Here is a 23,469-nt window from a genome sequence, read left to right on the forward strand (position 1 = left end):
ACATGAAAGTTTAAAAAGTATCTAGATAAAATAGAAAAATATTCTAAAACGATCTGCAGAAAATCGCTATAGAAAAATTTAATGAATTACTTATAATTCATAATATATTATAATAATAAAGCAACACATAATGTTTGCCAATAATATGAAATGGAAATGGTCTTTTTCATTTATATAGGCGTCAGATGATGTCACTAAAATTGATTGCGATTGTGTTTCTGTGTTACATCTGTTACGTGAGTGTAAACACTCACCTTTCGTTTTTCGTTTATTGTAGTATGGTATCACTGACTTAATTTTGTGATTTACTATCTGTTACGGTTTAAAAACTGTCCCACTTGTATCTCGTACAAATTGATAATGTAAATTTTATTTTGCTAATATGTAATTTTCGTTAGGTGTAAGTGCAGTGTAGGTAGTGGAAGTTACAAAAGAGGTTACGAAATAGTTGACGACATCAGTATTTTTAGTTTATAGGCAAACCGAATCTGTTAGAACTTTTAGTTTGAGTGTAATTTTCTAACATGAAGTGTTCGTACGGATTAATTTATATAATTATTAATGTTTCCATTACTATTTTGATGGTTCAGTGTGAGGACGAGAACTATTTTGAAGACATAAGGTAAGTTACTAAATTACTACGTAAAGTATTTCGATTGCATATAAACAAATTATCTTAATCAAATAACATGAATTTGTTTCCTTTTTTACAGGAATCCAGATCAAATAGTAGATCCACATTCATTTTATTATGATAGACAAAGCAAGAAGATGCTTACAGAAACAGATCCAGAAGTGTAAGTACAAAATATATGTGATTTATGTCTATTATTTATTATGTATCTGATCTATTGATCTATGGATCTAACAAAAATAATTAAGATAACATATTATGTTGTCGCTTGTACGTAATTGTATATTATGTTCTTCTAGGGTAGAAAGTTCTGTAGAAATAAATAATGAAGTTGAGAAAGAATTAAAATATTGTAAGCAAATCAATAATTTTAGTAGTCATGAAGCAATTTTTTATAAGAGACTTATTAATTTATTACTATTAAACATTAACATAAAGGTAATAATAGTTGGTAATAATATTGGATACATTAATCAGTTAGATACAGCATATAATCAGTAACACATTTGATGTTTCAATTATTACTATTTCAATTAATGAATATAGGCAAAGGATGATATATCAGTGGTAGGAATATTAGAAATTGAAATATCTCATTTGCAAATGGAAATATTACAAAATTTGGATACTCAAAAGACATCTTTACGCGAGCTTGATGAAATTATGAGCAATATAATAAGGAAGCCTCTGTACAATGATATGATTGATTTTATGCATGTCCTTGATGTGTTAATCGACAAATTTGAAATGGCACTTAAAGTTATACAAACACATGTAATAAAGTTTATTTATATCTCAACTCGAGCATATTGTTCATATTCTGTATTCAAGTATTAGTAAAATGTTTTTAACATTTTAGCCTGATGGAGCCATAATTGTATTTGGAATGTTGATGATTTTTCTGACATTTAGAATGATTAAGCGGGGTCATGGATTTTCTATGTTTATCATTTTACAAATTATATTTGTGTCGAGTTTTTTCATGACTTGGTGGCAACTTATACAAGTAAATAACATTAAGTAGTAACTCATGTTATAAAAGTATAAGGATTTGTAACCTAAGCTTTCATTATATATCTTAAACAGGAAGCTGAAATTAAGTCTACTGCTGAACAAATGAAATTTGCCAGCATACCTATTTCATGTCAACCAGATAAAATGAGCATGTGGGATAAATTTGTTTCATTTATAACTTGTAAGTAGGTTGTATTAGAGTGAAGTATGCAGAGAAATTTATTTAAAACTATTTCATCTTATGTATTATAAATTTCCTCTTTGTAGCTAATGATGATTGTGAAAAATATTATCAAGTAACAATGTCTAATCCAAAATTAAAGATAACACCTGCATTTGTATTATCCCATTTTATTACTACTGTTGTTCTTCACCCATTTACACATGTAGGAACTGTCGTGTCTGACTTTATAAACAATGCTACAGGTAATAGTTCACTGCTTGTTGATTGAACTAGAGACATGAAGTACACAAGCATATAATTTATATGCTTGTAATTATAATTTATCTTCTTTCAGCTGATCTTCCCTGGACATATGCATGGATTATTAAGTGCATACTTTATTTATGTGTTGGCACTACTATAATAGCATTGCCATTTTGTTTATCTGGTACATCTATTAATCTAGGTTTAGGGCCATTATTTAAAATTGGACTTGGGCACCCCAAAAAGGATAGAAAAGGTAATTCATTACAAGATGTACAAAAACGAGATCGCCTAGAAATAATCCTTCAGGTAATACTTCTTTTCAGGTCATTTAAGTTGAAATTTTCATATGCATTCAAGTGCATAACACCCATCTTTTTCGTATACTCGCGTATTTTGTCGTACAGAAACTAATAAAGTAGAATTTATTTTAGGTTCCTCATGGCACGCGCGTACCAGCCATACAAGGCGCATCAGAAATTAAAGAATCAAACGAAGCACAAATTCTAGATAATGATTCACACGAGTTGCGTGAAGATTCATCTTGTGGCGACACGATAACAAACACGAAACGTTCGAAAAGTGACAACAAAAAATTGGAATGTGAACAAATTAATTCGGATGAATTAAAGAAAAACAATGGTAGTGGAGACAATTAATATTATGTATTGGATGATAATTTATACTAACACGTTCTTTCATGTACATTTCTTGATTTATATACCTTGATATTATAATATTATTTATATAGATGGAATAAGTATTTTATATAAGTTTGTGTTAATATTAGACACTTAAATAATTGTAGATTTATTACATGAATAAAAACAAAAAGCAACGATTTTTACAATATCGATCTTTTTCTTTACCTTAAAGGTTGCATTCAAATTTCTTTTGTAATTAAACCCATTTGAATAGTGCGGGGAATATGATGCTGCCATCTAGGAGGAAACCGCTGAAGATTGTCGTAAAATAGTTTATATTCCTATATATTAGATGGCGTCATTATATAAAAAATACCGACATTGCAATTCTGAATTGATGGCGGCATCTAGCGTGGAGAAATAGAAACTATTTTACGACAAACTTGGCCATTTTGCCATGGATGCCAGCACCATATGTTATTGCGCGGTAGTATTCAAATGTGTTTATCTATAAAAGTGATTCGAATACGAATTTTTGAGTTATAAAGAAATACATCGATATTGTAAAAACTATAGAAAGCAGAAATATTGATGCCTTTACGAGTAATGCCTGTTGAAAACTTAGAAAGGGGATTAATACTAATATTTGTCTATGTTTAAATATGTTTATTAGGGCTATTAGTCGTTTATTTCATAATAGTTCGTGCGTTATAATTGAAAATTTGATTATACAACTGGTAAAACTGTGGGATTAATTTTCATCTCTCTACAATACATGTCATTTTAGTATTTAAATATATATCCGTTTGTAAAACTACAATATTTAATTAGTGGCATTATGCAAACCACATGCAATTCAGTGAGGTGGCTTCTGCAGCAGGAAACGTGGATATTAATGCAAATTCAGCCTAATGATCAGTTAGCAAACTAGAATATGCTGAACGTAGCGTCTGCACGTTCATATCCAGACGAGACCTTTAACGACGTTATAATACCAAGATTTCTTTGTCATTTGCCTTTGATTTCGCACGTGAAAATCTCTCGAAATTTGAAATTCTGTAATAGTTACATCTGTACAGTCATTTCAATATTCCTACGATTAATACATTACTCTTCCCGTCCTATTTTCAATAGCAAATTCATTACTGATTGCACGCAAATGAATTCATGAAGACGTATTCGCAAGTTTAATTAAACATCCAACTGATTAGTATATCTACCATTAATTATAGGATGTGCTATTACCTTTACGTTATCGTTTGGTAATAAATTAATAAAAATCCTTTTAAACATTATATGAAACGTAACGAATCGTTCTTAAAAGTGAGCTATTTATAAATGAATCCTTGAAAAGAAGAGACAGAGTCTTATGTCTAAAGATCGCACGACGATAATAACTCTCTGTATCGTCATGTTAATTTTGTGCTTTGAAATTCTACCAACAGTGATTAGTGTGCGGTTAATGTGTAACTTGTTTAGAACAATGATTAAGGGTAGCAAACGTAGGGACGGTGCCGGAAAACTAAGTTCAGCGTTTGCAATTAGTTCTGTTTATGCAAACTAGCATTGTACTGGCTACATGTGACGTCTAGTTACAGCGGAGGTTATCATCTCACACGTACTTTGTCAACAATGCAGCTGAATTCCTAATTTGCTTCCCGAAACCACCATTGCGTTATGCAGGTTTCCCACGTGCAGTGGTTACTGGCGCCAGTAGCGTGACAATTTAATCGCACTAATATCAATTGCGCTAGTAGCTTGTTTATTTAATGGCGTCAATATCAGTGGTGCTGGCAGTTTGACAGTTTAATGTTGTCAATATCAGTGACACTGGTAGCTTGCCAAATAAATGTCGTCGATCTGAATTGTCAATTCGGATGAAACATTAATAATACGAGCTAAATGTCTGCAATGTTATGTAAAATGGATTTATTTATCCAATACATTCTGCATATATTTTCTATGGTTCTTACAATACCGTACCTCATGCATAAAAGCTGAGGACAATGTATATAAGTAAATTCCTATTTATTTATATAATTATTCCTCCGTTATCCACTTGATAAAATAAAATAAAAATGTTATGTTCTCTAACAAAATGGAATTTACTTCAGGTTCGCGGTGCTTTTAAATGGCTACATTGCATCGATCCCAAAATAAAGGGTGATCTATTGCAACACGAAGACGTAACGTTTCGCTACGCGTGGCTATTGGCTGAATACAAAAACTAAAAAAAAAAAAATATCGGAGGAGTTGGGCAACCAAAAGATTTGGAATGGTTCGATCGAACGGAACAACGGCAGGAGAAGTTTTTCAAATTGTTCACAGGTCCATAAACAGCCAGGCGTGTTTATAGCTAAAAGAGAAGGATACGTATTTAGGGTAGGGGGTTGGGTTCATAGGACCATAGATGCATTACATGCTCGAGATGATGCCTAAGAGAGGCGGTGGCGGTGTACGTACCAACATGTTCAGCCTTTAGTCCTGCTTCCGCAAACCACCACCGTTCCTCCTGTGTTATACTTGCCCCAGAAAGTTTGTGCGCTTTTTGTACTCGCCTAGTGGCGCAAACGCGAGTTTAGACGCCTCGGTATTTTTTTGTGGACGTCTGACATTTCAATCGGACCGTCTGGAAAGTGTAAACTTTTTCAATTGGATACATTTTCGACGTAAGCGTCGAACCACCTTCTATACGGCCAATCCAAGGGAGGATTCTCAGTAGAAATGTATCTTGGACTATGTTTACAAGTTCGAAGAATATAACAAAAAATATAATTTGACGAAATGAGTAAATTTGAGATTTTGTATCCCTCGCAAAGAACTATCGAAAATATAGACTGAATAGGAGTACTGGAAGGTTCCAGACGCGTCAGAGAAACAAGTCAAAGCGATAACAACTACCATGGTGATTATGTTTGAGAAATTAATCCACAGCTTGTAAATCGATCCCACGAGCGATTTTTCTCCCCATTATATCACCAGCGACGGCTATCGATCACGTTACGAGCGGCAAACGAGCGTTACGGAATGCCTGTAAGGAGTCTGCAAACTTTTGACGACTTCGTGGAACTCCACTGCACCGTGGCTTAATCCGTTTCCGCGGTGCCTAAAGCAGGCACGATCGTGGATGCGCCAGCGAGCATCGAGGAGGCTATCAAAATAACGAACCTATCTCATTTCAAAGTGCCTTACTTGCGCCTGGCTGCGTCTAAAACGGACCTAGGAACGGTCCTGTGCACGTGCAACCCAGGGCTATTCACCTGAAATCCAAACGGCGCCCCTCGATCGCATCTGCTTCATCGATGCTTCTTGGCCCGCCATTAATCGGCGGCGAGCCGCCAAAAACTCGAAGAAAATGCAAACCCCTAAATCTTGGGGACACGTGAAGAATACGTACGTGCGACGATGGTGACATTCAACTACAGTCAAACCTGTTTTCGTGCGGTCTTATTTTATGCAATTTTTTTTGTATGCGATATTTTCTTTATACGGTGCCTATCTACCGCGCGAAAATAGATTTGGCTGTAATTAACATGATAATACAGCGACCTACCAACATCACCTTGCTATTTGCGAAGACAACAGATCACGCAGAACATCAGATGATCGAAGATGAAAATGGACGAACAATTGCCTCAACCACAGCCTTATAGCGGCACCTTTAGGCTTTTTTCCAATGTATCCTCCACAATCCGGCCTAGCCTTGAAAGGGGTGAACCCTTCTCCTCCGTTGCGCTCGAAAACGATCGTCGAACTGATCGACCATCTACAAGACATCGTGATCGACGTAAAAATAACAGAACGGCTCGGTATTATTCGTGTATATCAAAGTCGTAGGTATCCAGGTCTCGATTTCCCTCGGACTACCGTCGATTCACCCTCCGCGAACGCCTGGGGAAAAGTTGGATCGTTCCTAGCGAGCAGGACATCTCCCAAGAAGATTTTCGGGAAAGTTATCGATAATTCATTTTAAGTGGTACGTTACAATTGAAACTCTATGGCGAAGTTCCGTCGGGAAGACAAAAGTTTTAGAGGCACTCGAAGTCTTCAACAAAGTGAAATACATAATGCATGTCTAGAGCCGGAACACAATTAGGCGAGGCAAAGGAGGACGAAGTTTTAACCGATTTACTTCGGTCCTCTGTCGCGAGACAGACGATTCGTGCGATATTTCTTACCGGCGGAAGCTGCGCTTCTGGAATATGCTACGATCCTCTTAATACGGTGGTCGTCGCGTCACCCAAAAAAGATTGACAAAAGCTTTCAGTGAGGATGTAAAAAAATAAATTCCAAAAGTGAGACGATAATGAAAATAAATTTGGATAGGATTTGTGAATTAAATAGGTTAAAGAATTAAATAATACAACAAATGTTAAATAATCTAATCTTCGACAGTGGTGATGCGCACGAGATGAGACAGGACGAGATTTCTATGATCTTTGGAATTGTGTAAATTTTATTCCATCTTTAAAAAAAAACTATTATTTAATGATGTTTTTCAAGAAATTTCTTGCAAACGTATTCGTTCATCAATCACCAATTTCTTTAATTTCAAGCTTAAAGGTAGACTACACAAACTGCCTAAATAAAGCAAACCTACTCAGACCACGAGGGCGAGAATGCTCACACCATAATCGAAGAGGTATGCATCGTTAATTCCTACCTGAGACAGGCGGGAGCCCCCTTATTAAATGATCGAGTTTCGTCGACGACGTTGTCAACACCCAACAGCGTCATTGCGCTATATTTTCGTCCACAAAATACCTCGACGATAATGTATGCCCGGTTGTGTCCAGCGCGATTATTCATGTTACCGAGTCGACGCTGTGTGTTTGTGCAAACAATCGGCCGGCGACACGCGACGATACTGGTTCTTGCGCAGCTTTGATCGTTAGCCTGTAAATTTTCGTACCTCCGTGTTGGCCGCTCGTGGATTCGGTAACTCATGGGAGGTCTGGATATCGGGAAATGGATGGTGGGTGTAACGATCGGTTACCGCTGGTAAACGTTTCACTGTTCACCAGAATTGCTGAATGTAAACTGTCTATTACCGACGCTGCTTCCCGATCGTGCACGTTTCTGTCGAGTGCGCATTTATCAGCGCTGCGCGTCGCACCGGGACTGTAGGGAATCCGTAACAATATAGATTTTCTCCAAGCTTTACTTGTACATTGTCAGATTTACATCTGCTCGTGTATCTACCGCTCGGCATTGTACGCTGTAAACGAAACGAGACGCATTCCTCCGTATAAGCCAGTCTCCAGAGGGCAGAGAATCGACTCTAAAATGCAATGATTAGAAGTAAACATTTTATTGCATCAATTGGGGTATCTAAATATGAGTCTGATGCATTTCGATGCAGAGACCAATTCAGGGGGTTAAACTGCATCGGAGAGGCGTTATTTTCAACACAGTTCCACGTAAAATATTTTTGCATTTAATTGAGAAAAACGTCTTTAAGAGTCATTTCTCTTATCACGGTAGAAATACACATAGTTACAAATGAACGTCGGTATGTTTAGCGTTAAAATGTCCTAGGTGTGGCCTGATAGACTCTATGCAAGTGATCTATCGATCATCTTCGTAGATATTGCAGAAAAAATTGTCTTCTGTGGCCAGATGACGTTGCACTTTGCATACTAATTGGAGCTTAAATAACAAGAATATAGCTTAAAATACGTTCCAGCATGGATGGACACTGATGGGAATATGTACGATGCTATGTCCAGATAGCTTCTCTATGGTCTACTAAAGCCATTGACGAGCCTTCTACTTGAGATCAAAGCTGTCCTCGCGCTATACATAGTTTACTAATCACTTTGTCGTGTAATGTTACAACTTCGGTCAGCCGTTAAATTTCTGAGAGTTATTCGCCCGTTGGCGCTGACATTTCCAGCAAATTATATCGACGCATTAACGATACCGTCTCCTTCCTTGAATTTTAAACGCTTGATCGAATCCAGCTACAGGGAAAAGGCGCCCTTAATTGCGCGCCGATACTTCAAAGTGGACATCTGAAACAAAAGGGAGCGAAGAAACGAACGTAGATCAACGGGATCTCATTTTCCGTGTAATGGCGAATTAAAGAAACTGAGCGAATGCTCGCGACGGTATAATCTGGCTTGATCTAATTACCGGAGTCGGAACAAATTCAATTGGCTCCGCTCAAGATCACCGAGGGGCTGTTTCTGTCATAGTGTTTGGCCAGTACGCTCTCCATCTCTCCGTCTCCTCGTGCAAATTTGCGAGCACGAAGGATATTGACAAGAGTTCGCGAGTTCATCGTTTAAACGGGCATAGATTTGCGTGCAACAAGTTGGAAAATATATTCAACGGTTCCTCGCTTAACAAGATAAGTATATTTGAGGCATTGTTGGATTCTGGATATGGATCAAGTATTTTTACGGCGGATAGAATTTACCTTGGTAATGCTTATGGACTGTTTGAACAAAAATTGCGCGAATACAAAGCTTTCAAATGAATAAATGGTAGTTCAGTAGTTTAGTAGTACGAAAATTATGAAATAATAGCCGATGACATGAAGTCGTTTTTGTGTAAAATTGCCGGTCAATGTGGTAATCAGTCTTCACCTGAAGGGCATTTACCAATGGAAGACTTTCAGTCATCAAATTGCGGTCATCTGTCGAATAGTTTTCCCAGTTTTATGTCATAGGGTATCCTCTAAAATATCGACGCAAAGTAAAATCATCCTCTGTAATTTAGCCTCGCGCCATCTCTTTCATTGGCCCGCTCAAACTCCCTAAATACCGTGCATGGCCGGCTGACTTTCTTCCTCGAGCCCTCGAACGTCACGTGTAATTAACACGTTTATCTAACGGTGATGCCCGCTCGAAAGGTTCACCAGAAAGGAAAGTGTAACTCAATGTCCGACCCGTGGACGTACACGGGCGAGCAAAAGTAACCGCACGATAACGCGGCATTCCAACATGAGAGGGTAGTAATTAAGACCTCAACTGGTCCCAAGGGACTTGGTACCGCGTCTCCCTGTATCTTATCGTACACGGCTCGCTCGACTGGATGTGTCCATGCTTTATATCTATGGGTTTATTCACCCAGGAGGGCAGTTCCGTATCGCGGAACGTGTCCGTGCACCGGCTAGCTCGATAGCCTTTTTCTAATTATCGATGGCTCCTCGGACGTAACGACGAGTCTCATGATTCGATTCTAACTTGTAACCTTGTTTGCTCTCAGGAATTAAATATAATTTTACTAACACGTTATGAATACATGTTTTAAAGTGTTCCAGAAGAGATAGAGAAGATAATACTTAATCCTTTCAGATCTGTATTTTTTTTCTGGTACTAATGTAATTTAATCTTTAGTTAATCTTAAACCACATTATTTTAGGTGGAACTCCCTAAACTGTTAAACAGTCTCGGGGAAATAAATGTTTAAACCTAAACCTAGGTGTAGTTTCCTCTTAACCAGGAATCAATTGGAGTCGTTCGCCCCGGTCAGAGAGTAAAAGCCAACCGACGAGATTATACGTTAACAACAGACATTTAATTTCGTACAGTCGATCGGCGCGGACAACGTGATAAATGTCAGGTGCAATGGTCGGCGTAAACGTTGGAATTAGTATCGCGGCGCTGTTACTTCGTTCGATATCCCTGACGTGCCATTAAATATCAGGAAATCGAACCGGTTCATGGCGGCCTAAGTAATTCCGTCGTGACGGGGATATAAATATGGGAAAGTGAACCCCATGCCAATTATGCTCGCACGACTTAACGCTAACGCTCATTTTTCGCCCATTTGTAATATGGGAAAATAGTTTAATATCGGTTGAACCGGTTCGATGGTCGCGGAACCGGCGGTGGCGACTCCCGGTCGTGCAACTCGTATCATATAATACTCGACGGGACCGGAAAGTGGAAAAAGACGTCGCACGCATGGATGAAACCTGAGAAACTCACCTGAGGAGGTCGGAAAACTCCTGTAACGACGTGATCACTATTCTTCACGACGTGGAAAGCATTTCTTTAGCCCTTTGACTGCGGGAGGATTTTGATTGGAAATTCGAAGAGGCGCTTCACTAGAACAGTTGAATTTTTAAAAAAAATATCACCTTATAGAAGATAATAAGAGGAATAAAATTTAAAAATAAAAAAAAATTTTAGATGCTCTCTTTTCTGAAATTCACCTTAATCAGGCAAATTTTTAAATTTCGTTTTGTTTTTAGGAGAAGTTATGCAATCAATTTACTCCCACGCGGCGAATAAATCACGAAAAATCTCTCAATCTCAATCTCAGGTATTCTCTTTCAGCTAATTATTCCGAATTTTAAACCGCCTCGTCGTTAAGCATGACCGAAAAATCGGTCAATTCTCTTTCGCTTGAGCGTCGCAGCTTTGATCGTTCACGGTCACAGACGAAAAAATTAAGTCGACGTCTGTTTCTCTCGACACGAAGATTACCCGAATCCGATGAAAAGCTCATTAGCCAAAGTCGGAATTAGAACGGTGTAACTGAAGCACACCTAATGGCGGGCGGCCCTCTTTTCTTTATCGAGTCATTAAGAACCAATTTCGTCGGCTCCTATTAATCATGTCAGGTTGAAGAGCCGCTTTACGATGATATCTCTGACCGCGTTATTGGTCGATCCACGTCGCTTTCAAAAATACATTATTTCTGCCCGAACTACGACGTGATTTGAATATCACACTTTCCAGTCGAAATTTGTATCAGAGGTAGATATTTTGAACTGTAGCAATTATTGGAACTTCTGCTGCTATTATTTCGCTTCAAATACGAAATGGCGGATTTCAGAAAATCATGTAACTTGATATTCCTTTAACAAACTGTCATGTCTCTTTATTAAATAACGACACACATCGTTGCTTAACATGATAAGTATATTTGAGGCATTGTTGAATTCTGGATGTGGATCAAGTATTTTTACGGCGAATAGAGTTTATCTTGGTAATGCTTATAGACTTTTTGAACAAATATTGCGCGAATACAAAGCTTCCAAAGAAATGAATAAATGGACAACTTGTAATAGTTTTCCCAGTTTTATGTCATAGCGTATTTTCTAAAATATCGACGGCCTCGACAATACTTTAGATGCAAAAGGGATGTAGAATCCTCAAGTATTTAATTCATCAGCCAACTCCCTCGATTTCCATTTAAATAAACAAGGTTTACCATACAAGCGATTGCTATATTATCCAAAAATTCCACTATCCGAACGCTGATATCAGTCAGAATAGGGAAGCCTCCTTTGCAATTCGACCCTGCGGATATTAAACATGCACGAACGGAATGGGTTCAGTGTTTTAGAGGAAACGCTTCGTATTCGCGATTATTTGGCCTCCTTCTCGCTTTACACTGGCAAGGAATCATTACCGCGGAGAATACCAAGCAGGAGAATACGCGGAGAAGTGGTACCGAGCGGATGATGTATACGTGGTGCCTAGAGAACGCGCAGGCATTCCCATCGTGAGGGATGCCTCCGAGCGGCAGACTCATGTCATCGTGTCATCGATAATTGATGTATGCGCGAACTAATGGCTGTAATTACCTCAACCTAATATCCACCGTGGAATCTCGCGCTTCCCCGTCGCGCACGCATTCGTCGTTTTAGGAGCCCCCATAGCCAGTGCGGCGTGCGCTAAAATTTCAAGAAGAAATTAATGATTTCTCATCCGCCGTGACAGTCCGGCCGCGATAATTAATCGCCACGGATCGCCCCGGGCGTCAAACATTGACTCGGCCTTCTTGTCATATTTCTTCCTATTCTCTCGGCTTATTCTTCGCGCGGATTATGCGAGGCCACCGTTTATTAGCATGCTAACGACTGCCCATTAAAATACTTTGTCCCTCGGACAGTGATAGAATGTTCGCAAAAAACATTCAGCGCCTCTAATCGACGTCCTACGTGACTCGAGGGTTCGTTCCGTCCTTGGATCGAAGTATCTTCGAAACGATCCATGAAGAAAGTCGCTGCTCGGTTCGTTTTTAGAATGTCAACACTTTCTTTACTGTTATTATTATTACTGTTACTCTTTATGTTGAAAGTTTCAATATTTCTTATTGTATTTTAGTTATACCTTGAAAGTAATTTGAATAGAATCGTGTTTGGATTTATTATCATTAGAGAAACCTCGTCAGTTTATCGATAGTACTCTTGCGAAAATACGATAGTCTCGTTAATGGCTGTCATGTTGATAACGCGAGCGATACCGCTTTGAAGTTCCATGGTTGAACTAGGCTCTATGGGGTGGAGTATTTTGATGTTAATTGACAGTTGAAGGTTATCGTATAGTTTCAACTACCCCTTTGCTCTGATCTCTTGTCTGTTAGAGTCATTCAGGCGTGATTCTCAACGGTGGAGATGTAGCCTGGAGCAGCCAATTGATTTTGTTCTGATTATGGGAGGGCTCGGATATCATGGCGAACGCAAATTCAATAGACCGTTCAAGACCGTTTCCTCGATCGTGAATGACGTTGCAAACCCTCTTATCTCTCACGGTATCACTGCATGCCTTCATATTTAACCAACAGTGAGCATGTTTCTACAGTTTCCACGGAGAGACGAGAGATGGAGTTGCAGAGTGACCAAACATATGGGGAGGATAAGTAGCCTTGAGCGGTCAATTGAATTTGCGTCCATTATAATCGTCACGCTGTTACCCCCTCCCCGAAAGCGATCAGCGCTATTCGAGATTATCGACTGATTATCGACTGCACTCATATGGAATCACTTTACTCTATTCACTCAGAGTATTGTTGTATGACCAACGCAACTAATCACAAACGTAACAAAGACCATAGACTCAACCAAACACCCTAATCCTTAACATCACGCATCCTTCAAACGATATGAAAGCTCGGAAAACCTCAAGAATCACACAGAATGAAGTATTCACCGACACAGTGCGGACGTAGTTGTACAAATAAAAAGCTTTAAGAGTTTCTCTAAAAAACAATGTATTCAGTTAATTCCTTTCGCTCGTAATCTGACAGTATCCTCTATTAACTGTAAATACATAAGAGACGCGAGTTCATCTGAAACTGTGAGCAGGAAAACTATCGAGAATGGTCGTCGAGAGAAAGAGGATGGAGCGAAGTGGATCCCTCAAGAGGAACCAGAGACGCACGTAAGAGCGTGACGTCTCAGTTTGAACGAGCCAGTCGCTGGTTCTGGCTCGGATGACAAAGCGGCGGGAGCATTGGAATAAAAATTGGAAGCGCTGGCATCTGAACGAGCAAGCTTACAGGGTCAGTAATAAGATTACAAGAGAGAGCGAGAGTGGCGCGACTAACGAGGCTATCGGCACTGCAAAACCAGATGCTCCCAAGTGGGATGCCGCCCAGGACGAGTCTTTCTGGTGGTCGTGTCTGGCCATGTGTTTGCCTGCTTGTACTCTGTCTAGCGTTGCTATTTATGAGACAAAAACCGGCGCAGATCAAAAGTGAAGCGGGAGATGAACGGCGCTGATTGCGCAATTTCTTGTTAGCGTTGAACGCTTTTGGTTTCCGCCAGCGTTCTATTCCAGACCGAGAAAGACTAATGGGTACAAATGATTTCTCTTAAGAGGGTCTACCGCGACGCTGCCGTTCTCAGTCGTCGCGTCTGCAATTAAGTTCATCGAATTTGACGCGAAAGCGACGAGTTAAACGCATCTTCGCAGAGCTTGCGAAGAGGACGGTTTATTAGACGCATGCTGTGCCCGAGTCGAGGTAATATCGATATCGATCGAGGTCTTAAGGCGTACACAAGATGCCAATACGTAATTTGACGAAGTTTTATACGAGTGATGCACGAGCGGAGTTCCTGATACGACGAAATGCACATACTCTATTCCTATACATCCAGGCCGAGCGGCTTGAGGCGCATTATTGTGAAAATTCAGGTTACCGACATTTCTTAGATTTATTGTGCTTTGCGAGGGCTGACAGTTTACTTACGTGCCGCCGGTGGATTGCTGCGATGTGCAATTGCTCCGCTTCCTCGGACTCATATTTCACGATATGCATCTATGTACTTGCTTCGTATTCAATACAGGGGTACTTCTGAGCTATCGACTGGTGCTTCCACTCGATGGAAAGAAGTTTCTGATCGGTGGTTAGGACATTTCTTAACGTTGCTCGGCGCTACGGTCTTCGAGAATGGATGCGTCGAGTGAGCAGTTCGCGAGTTCGTTAGCTTTTTCGAAACTCCGTGAGAGTTTGCAGCGGTCAGTGTCAACAGCCGATGAGAATGTTCGAAGATGGGCACCAAAGTCTGTCGAATCTTCCTGACGATTTCCAATGACGAAGTAAAAAAAAAACTGATGGTCTATTACATCAACCCCTCTTTGACGGATGAACAGAATGACGCGAACCGTCAGTGACTGCACTCCGTCACGTCGTGTTCCTGCTGATTCTTAGCAGCGTGCAATTAGTCGACTGGTATTAGCGTCGAATCCATCTCAGGGGAACGCACGACTTCGTCGGGGGAGCTAGCTGGGTAATACGGCTCGCATAGGACACGAGTCAGTCACGGTATGCTGGCTTATGCGAGAGGGAAACACGTCGAAGGGAGAAAAGGGGCGTTGCTTACTAATGTTGTTATTGAATTATTCCGAGACTTAGTTTTACGTGCGAGGGATCAAGCTGGGGCACGCTCGTTGCAGATGGAGTAGGTGTGGCTCGTCCTTGATCCTAACTGCTGTCCCTTCGTGCCGTAGTTCCTATGGATCACGAGTCCTGTGTGCCCTGGACTAGATTAAGACGCGATTAGGATGCTCTCAGCCTGCTCCCGTTGGATATAGTCCTGTCGACGTCTCCCCTTGCGACGCGAAGCTGGAACTGGCCGAGCGAAGAGATGAAGAAACCCGCAGCGAGCTGGGAGATCCTCATCGAGACGCGACAGGAAACAAAAGAAATGATTGCGCAGGAATAGCGGCTCGCTGGAGCGTATTCTACCGTTTGTCGGGCACAGAGAAGAAATATTGATCGTGGAATGCTTCACCGTTGCGCCGCGAAGAACTCTTAGTTAGAGGATTATTGGGGTCTGGGGGCAGTTCGAGGAGATTTATATCCAGGCGTGAGTATGATGTCGAGTAATGACTGCTGACAGCGTGGTTAGAGCGTGTCTTGTCGAGTGATCAATGTGTATCTGTGGATTCGAATGCGGTGGTTTCGCGACGTAAGGAGAATTGGGTGTCAGGACTCTATTGGTTCGAGTGTTTGAGAGTTAACAATTCAGTTCTTAATTTATATTCAACAAAGTCAAGTAAACATTCCTTATGAAAATGATACGAAAGATAGAAAAATGTCACATAAATATTGTAACATTACTAACGGTAATTTTTTGGTTATTTTTCTTATTAATTTTATATAGCATTCTGATGAAAGATACATCTGTATTTATACATTCTACAATATTTATTTAAATTTATATTATAAAGGGAATTTGAAAAAACAATGTACATTATTTCGTCGCATTTTTCAACTTTTTGTTTCATAGAGTTAATCAATTTATGCAATGAACAGCTCATACGAGAATTACATTTATTTCGATTGACTATGGATTTTTATCTTTTGAGCCAAAGCATACCGATGTTTCAGTGTCTCTATGAACATTACGACTTAACCTCAGGTGCTAACTTAAAATTAGAACATTCGTTAAGAAAATAACGAAGCGTTTGTAAGTGTATGCAAAGTGCATCCTTAAACCTAATTTTCCAAAACAACGCACCTCAAGCTCAATAAAAATATACTACACTCATTTCATCTCATGGGCCTTGCTCGTGCGTGTTTCACGTGAAACCTTGTCAATGAACGATTGAACTATTACCACCAATGATGTTACTTAGAAGTCGAGTTAAAAAGGAGGAACTTCGCGCCTCCCACGGAAGATCCTACGGAAGTAAATTAGAAGACGCGGAACCTTGTCGTCCGTATTAAACGTATCAAGACAACTTGGTACGCGAAGTATCCAGCGCGCGTCACGTGTCGAGTGTACCAGCTTGCATCACACGCCCGATATACCCTGTGCGCGCTCGTGTGTCGAGTCCAAGAACGAGATGATAAATTGCTGGCGGATCGTGTAAAGGTAATACGACAACGAGGCGAATAGTTTCGTTTACAGGGAAAAATTTTGTTGGAACGTTAACATCAGGGGCGCGATGGTGTCACGGCTTGTCGTACGAAATCGGTCCAAGTTTGAAGTTTATTTCCGCGATAAGTTGCCTTAAGGCTTGTACACAGTTTCACGGTTGTTAACGGTTGCGTGATACGCGTTGCATCGAGCGAGCTGCAGGTGATACCAGGGCTATTAAAGTGATGGTATTATGTATATTGTATCAAGTAATTATGTACGTGCATTATCGGCGCTTTTAATGCGTTATAAAATTCGAACGAACGAGCGGATACAAGCGGCCCAGCTGAAAGGTGTAACGGTCGAATTGTGTTTGATAATAACGGGGACGGGCGATAACGTTTCCGTCGGTGCGGAAACTTTTCGCCCGACGGTGCACTCTGGCGATGCATAACTCTGTAACGATGGTAGTGGAAAGTTATGAACAACAGCTACGCGTTAACTTTTTTCTTTCGATTAATATGTTAAGGTCATTTATCCGACCCTGTAAAAGTCGGCGACAGAACGGTATGCCTTCGATATGTACATCCAGGATGAACCGATGTATGCTGTCACGTAGAATGCATAGTTGAGAAGTGGCATGAGATACGAAGAGGTATATTTATCTTATTTAAATAAGTGAGTATTCTGGAAACTCCCCCTTGGTTACTGACAGGTGAGAGTATAAATATATTAACGAAGATCTTTTATTTAAATATTTTTTTTTAGGGCTCTCTGCATATTAACAGAGGGAAAATACGTAGACTTAAATACTCTTGAAAAATAATCAAATTTAATACACATTCCGAAATTTTTTCGCTACAAGGGATCGAATTAGCCTTCAGGGGCTATAGCTATGTTTAATTTTTAATTGTAGTTACAGTACGGGCTTAGCGATCCCAAAGTACCCGAGCTATAGAGGGGCTCCACCAGGCATGTAAAGAATGAAAGAAGTTACGAATTGATGTGAAACAATGGAAAAAATCACATATATGTAAGACTGGTGATTTATAACAAGACTGGATCAATAATCAATATAAAACAGATTACGCACCCTTATAAAATAAAGAAAGAAAAGGATCGAATTGAAGTATCGTACAAATATCAGATATGACGAGACGTTGTTATGAAATATGAACTGTGCATATGTTTATGACTTGCTTGAAGTGATTCTCTGTCTACCACGTCACCGCGAACAAAAGAATCTCGGTTCACTGATAATCAAAGTACCAAACTGAACCCAACTCACGAGAAAAAGCGCCAACCCTTGGATCCGTGAACATCGATGGTTGGGTACAAATGGAGGAACCGTGTTTCAATTACACCGAAACGACGATCCGGATTCCCGATAAATATTCACGTCTTAACGTCGAACGTTGAAATCGAGGATATCATGATCCTTACTCCATGAAAATGGGGCAAACTCTGCATCGGAGTATACCTTGGTAATTTAGAAAATTACAGAGGTATTGAAAATTTATTGATTATTGTTAAATAATGATTTACCAGAAATATCGAGATGTTGAAGGAGTACTTGAAGAATTCTGGTGTGAGTAGATCTCGGACCAGCATTCTCCCATCTCAGGGATATTCTCTAAATTGTCGAGCAGTACGTATTTATTAGAGGAGAAGGTAGGAATATGAAATGGGTAGTAATACGAGACACCATGGTTTTGGACACTGGACGCTGCTGACAGCCGTAGGAACGCTTGGAAACTATCCGCTATAATGCATACAACGTATTCCCACAACTGTCTGCCATGTTCGTTGGAAGTCTACCGCTGAACGTCTAGCGAAGGGTCGAGTGCACCCTTCGAATACTGGCTGCGGATAAACTACCCGTTATTATCGCTTTATTGTATTCCGTTAAATGTGTTATGTGAATAACATTTTCGTACAGCAATACTATCCCATATAGCTCCCCGATTCTGACATTGTCAAAATCAAAAAGTTCCAGAAGGCTTACAACTCGTTTCCTCATCCACGACTGTTCTGTAACTCCCCAGACCCAAACGCAAAACGAGCATGCGAATAAAGGTAACAACGGCAATAAAAATTAGCCCGCTCAGACGATCTCAGCATCTCAACCGACGGAAACAGGGAGCGAGGTCCTCAACGGACCGCTAATAAAATTAAGCCAGAAGCATCTTTCGCTCGGAGCGACTACGCGCTTTATTCGCCGACCACGCACGGCTCTCGCCGCGAAAAACGCTCGAGGCGAGCGGGATGGTTAATACAGCGGGTTCGGTGTAGTCAGACGCAACGTGAATTTTTATTACACCTCGATACGTGTCTCTCAGCTTTGGTAAAGTTTACCCTCTCCTCGCGCGGATGCGAGGGCGAGGGTCTCTTCCGGCACAGACAAAAATCTCTCGCTCGAACGATAATTCGAGTTCGTTGGGTACTTTCGTGGAATCGGCTATGGGGTTCCGCGGGAACTGTCGGACGGAAGGGAAAAGAGGATGAAGTTTCTTCCTTCGATGCCACCGTCGCGCCACCCCCACGGTGTTCACTCCCACGCTGCTCGCTGAATTGTACGTTCGCCGCGTAAAACTGACGCCATCTGCGTTTAATGCTACGCTCCCATCCGTGTGTCGGCGTCGGAGGTGTTCTGGCTACAAGGAGAGGGGGAGGACGCAAAAGCCAGGACTGATCACCGTAAAAGCACACGGAAACGCGCTTCGCAAATATAGCCAGGGACGAGCTTTTTCATCGGCGCGTCGAATTGCACGCGACATTTCCCGACTGTTTTGCACGGTGTTTCCCGCGCCGGCACTCCCAGGAAACACTCGAAAAAAGGGCAGCATACGCGCCCTGTTATTGGAAACTACGCCCGATGTTTATAGGAGGAAGGCCCTCCCTCGCGGACCAAGTATTTCGTCGATGAACACCGTTATTAACTCAAACGATGAGACAGTCGTGTCAGCTTTTTGTTTCCTAGACTTTTTCCACCGTTTTTTGCATTCCTCGCTGTCGAACGCAATGGAGGGGGAAGTATCGGTCAAAATTTCGGACCCTTTTCGTGTTTCCCAACGTGTTTGAGTTGATCTGGAGCCAAAAGAAGGAGAACCTAGTCACTCTTGCGACTTTGATACATAGAGACGCCATTCAATTTAAATAAAAAATATAATGTACAATATAAGTATATCCTATATCTCACTCTGATACTCTCCATGCTAAACCTAGGAAAGTACTGCGACAAGGTACCAAGAGAGGTTTTTTCCTGCACGTTTTTGTTTTACAGTTTACTCTCTTGCGCGGAACGATGCGATTTTGACGCGATTAGGGATCGCGCACAGTGGATTTTGGGATCGCGGGTCGATCGAGCGGCGCAAGGTGAACCAGGGACTGGAATTTAGCAGGGTGTTCGCTTTTTTTTTGTTTTATTTTTGAGACTCTAGCTGAAGCGACCTGTATAGGGGAATTTCAGGAACTGTCGCGGCCGTTAAACCGTCATTTTATTGCGAACAGTGCTCCAGGCTTATGGAGAGAAACGATGGACACCGAGCACACGCTGCGACACAAGTCGTTTCGGTTAGCGACGTGATTGCAATCGATGCTGGGGGATCGCGACCGGCGATGTTGCGTTTGACGAACATTCGATGGAGTTTTGGACGGAGTTGTAGTCTTCGAAACGAAACAGTGTAAAAGCACAGCGGTACCTACCATTTTCGAGACCATGGAGCAGGTTACTCGAGGTTCGCTGAATAACCAAAAAATAAAAATCTTTCTTCGCAAGGAATTTTTTGAAGAATTCAACATCAAAGATTGCTAAAGTTCTGCTAATTTAAATTTGATGTGTACGATTCTTTTGTAGAAGAATGCACGTACGATTAAAGGAGACACACATTAAATGAAACGAATTAAAAAAAGCAGCAAGATCTGGAATCAAATTAATAAAATATAAAATGTTAAATAGATTATAATTAAATTGTAATCATTGACGTGGTCACTAATAACGTCGTAGTTGATGTGACCTTAAAGTAATTAAAAAGAAAGAAAAAAAATGAAAGGAGAAATATTCTCGTAGTGTGTCGCCAATTTCTATAAAGACACCAGGCGCGATAAGACCACGAGTTTCATTCTATTGATACCGGAACAAGTGGGTTGCCCTAAACCGCGTCCAGTATCGCACGAAACCCACCGCGCTTTGTAAGCTTCGCGATACTCTTTGGCCCTATTACTGTTCAGTATTTCACCGTTTCGAGACGTGGACTGTCCCTCGGTTTCGTGAGAACGAGGGTGTCTGCTTGCAGCAAATAAAGGAAAGCACCTAATGCGAGCCCGTGACGGTGGCGGAGACCAGCTCGGAAATTCTTGATTACATACACTTCCTTGTTAACGTTCCCAACCGCCTGACGTGAATTTTTATAAGTTTCTTTTGTTATTCCACGCGCTCACCTGGCCCGCGGCGAACGTATGAATTTGATATGCTAGTGCATTACCGCCGTTCGAATTTGTATCAAGCTTCAATTGTTTCTGCTTCCAATTACGTTTCTACCGGTGCAGAAGCATTGTGTGTATGTGTTTGGTTTTCGGTATGAACGCGCGGAATACGTTTTTCGCATATTGAGCTTGAAGCTGAATAATATACCCACGTAGCTCAATTTCATCATCATTGTTTGGGCAAAATATACTCATTCGTGAACTTCGGAATTCGTGACTCTTGTATCGCTCGTATAGTAATGAATTGTTCTTTGCGGTGCATTCTTTTCGCTAATATTATATAATTTTCTGCTCGACCCACATTGTCCTCTTTCGTGAAAGTCACTTTTTCGAGTCGTGTCTCTGTTGAAATACCCGTGCGATGTGGTTCCTATCTTGAGAAAGTTTCGCCACCACTGTCGTATATCTATGTCGGCAAAGAATTGGCCGATCGATTCAACGGGGAATTCGAACAGGGGTCCTTCATTTATAAGATGCATACTCCAGCCATTTGTGCCACAGGCCAACCATGAATTCCTTCTCTAGTCTTCAGACCTAATATCCCAAATAGATCTGCCACCCACGGTTAAATTTAAATTCTCTTCCTTCGGGGTGCACGTTAGCGCGCGAAACATTCTAATACAATGCACATCTGCAGACGCGCGCAGGGAAGCTATCACGGTACAAAGTAATCGCGTCTTTTCTTGGAAACAAATTCCCAGAGTAAGATCGCGGCCGAGGTATGCGCAAAACTACCGGAGCGTTCGCGCGTGGCTTAACAGAAAAGTTTCCCCTCGCTCGTTCTTCGTTTCTTACGCTCCTTCACGTATAGTATCGTGAACGCCACGAGCACAATCTACCTCCCTGTTTACCGCCTAACGTTCCTCTCAAGTATTTTTATTAACCCATATTCTCCCCGCGTTAAACTTTCAGTGTCATCGTCTTTATATTCGCAACTATACTCTGAGAAACCAGGAATGAAATTTCAGACGAATAAATTCGAATGTGGAAATAAAATTTTAGTTTCGAATAGGTCTGGAACAAATGAAATAACATTTACTTACTTTTCGTATTATGAACGTATCGATCATAATCGACTTTCGACTAGTAGAATGATCTTTTAAACGGAAATGGAAGAATAACGTCTTTCATAAACGCTATCTTTTCAATCCTCTCTGGTCGGGCATGTCACACGTTCGCTGTTTACATCGTGCTTGGATCCATTTACAAATGGATTGTATCCAGCAATCACTTTTCTCGGTACATCCTTTTCCAAACAGAAAATCGCAGTATTCTCTACGACAAAACGGAACTTATAACCACAATATCATGAAAGTGACTCAAAATAATTGCTCGGAAAGCTTTTAATGTGAGCAAACAGAGCCACGATCTCTAAACCAAACGTCAAGAAAATACCTAACTTGTTGTCACGTGGATTTTATTTTATTGATTTGATTGATACAACGCTTTATTTTATCGTGCGTTTATTTCTACGTATATTTTTTGGTTTTCCTGTCGGCAGAAATGTCGGTTGTACAATACACAACGATGCAAGCTAAAGTTCTATTTATTTACGATTTATTTAACTACGTCTGAATGTGCTGGTAAACCGAATATCTGAAAAATTCGAAGCGCATTGATAACATAAAAGGGAAGTTATGCTCTCCCCGTTCGAAGGGTTCGTTTCCCTGTTATGACATAAAACATTACGCTCTAAGTGCTTCGACCACAGGATCCGCATCGAAGAGCCCGCGAATCGCGTAATTCGACGTAAAACCACCCGCAGACGTCTAGTCTGGCTTCAGTGTCAGCGCGTTCAGCCCTAAACGCTGAAGTACGGGGTCCCTTGCTCTTAATCAACGAAACCATGAACGTCGGGAGCTCGTCGCGCCGCAAAACGGATCTTCGAAGTAAGGATCGCAAAGGGGGTGTATGTGTCTCTGAATTGGGAGCTGGATTCGCGCGTAGTCTAGCGGAAAAGTTTTCCCGCTGAAAGGCGAAGGATGGCGCATTGAGTAGCATTACAAGCAAGAGAGTAAAACTCAAATTACAGGGAGCAAATATTCTTTGGTTTAACCTTCATCCATTTTACTTTGGCGCCATTTGTTTGGACCGTGGCTAAATTTAAACGAAAATTCTTCTTTCACGTGTTACGAGGATAATGGTTACATTAATTATTAACAATTTTTGTTCAAGTAATGGTCGAGAATATGACTTTGCTGTAATATTACAACGC

The 23,469-nt window shown here is 40.7% G+C and overlaps 1 protein-coding gene across 2 annotated transcripts; it reads left to right on the forward strand.

Annotated features, from left to right (window-relative positions):
* Nucleotides 1–199: 199 nt before the first annotated feature.
* LOC128888426 (chloride channel CLIC-like protein 1) lies at nt 200–2,925 on the forward strand. Of its 2 annotated transcripts, none has more exons than XM_054145280.1 (9): nt 200–622; nt 714–797; nt 934–1,072; nt 1,181–1,408; nt 1,494–1,640; nt 1,721–1,829; nt 1,916–2,074; nt 2,167–2,331; nt 2,510–2,708. In XM_054145280.1, exons 1-9 carry the CDS (start codon nt 525–527, stop codon nt 2,557–2,559), a joined length of 1,179 nt encoding a protein of 392 aa, XP_054001255.1. In that variant the 5' UTR covers nt 200–524; the 3' UTR covers nt 2,560–2,708. The 2 variants fall into 2 exon arrangements, with proteins under 2 accessions (XP_054001255.1, XP_054001254.1); XM_054145279.1 differs by having other exon boundaries at nt 212–622; nt 2,167–2,384; nt 2,510–2,925.
* The last annotated feature ends 20,544 nt before the right edge of the window (nt 2,926–23,469 follow it).

Source organism: Hylaeus anthracinus, unplaced genomic scaffold, assembly GCF_026225885.1.
Source record: "Hylaeus anthracinus isolate JK02 unplaced genomic scaffold, UHH_iyHylAnth1.0_haploid 11994, whole genome shotgun sequence".
NCBI lineage: Eukaryota > Metazoa > Arthropoda > Insecta > Hymenoptera > Colletidae > Hylaeus > Hylaeus anthracinus.

What these genes read in the sequence shown, in the direction of transcription:
- LOC128888426 (XM_054145279.1), top strand. Translation starts at nt 525, where the DNA reads ATGAAGTGTTCGTACGGATTAATTTATATAATTATTAATGTTTCCATT. An exon ending in TATTAAACATTAACATAAAG is followed by an intron (nt 1,073 to 1,180) that starts GTAATAATAGTT and finishes TAATGAATATAG; the next exon opens with GCAAAGGATGATATATCAGT. An exon ending in CTTTATAAACAATGCTACAG is followed by an intron (nt 2,075 to 2,166) that starts GTAATAGTTCAC and finishes ATCTTCTTTCAG; the next exon opens with CTGATCTTCCCTGGACATAT.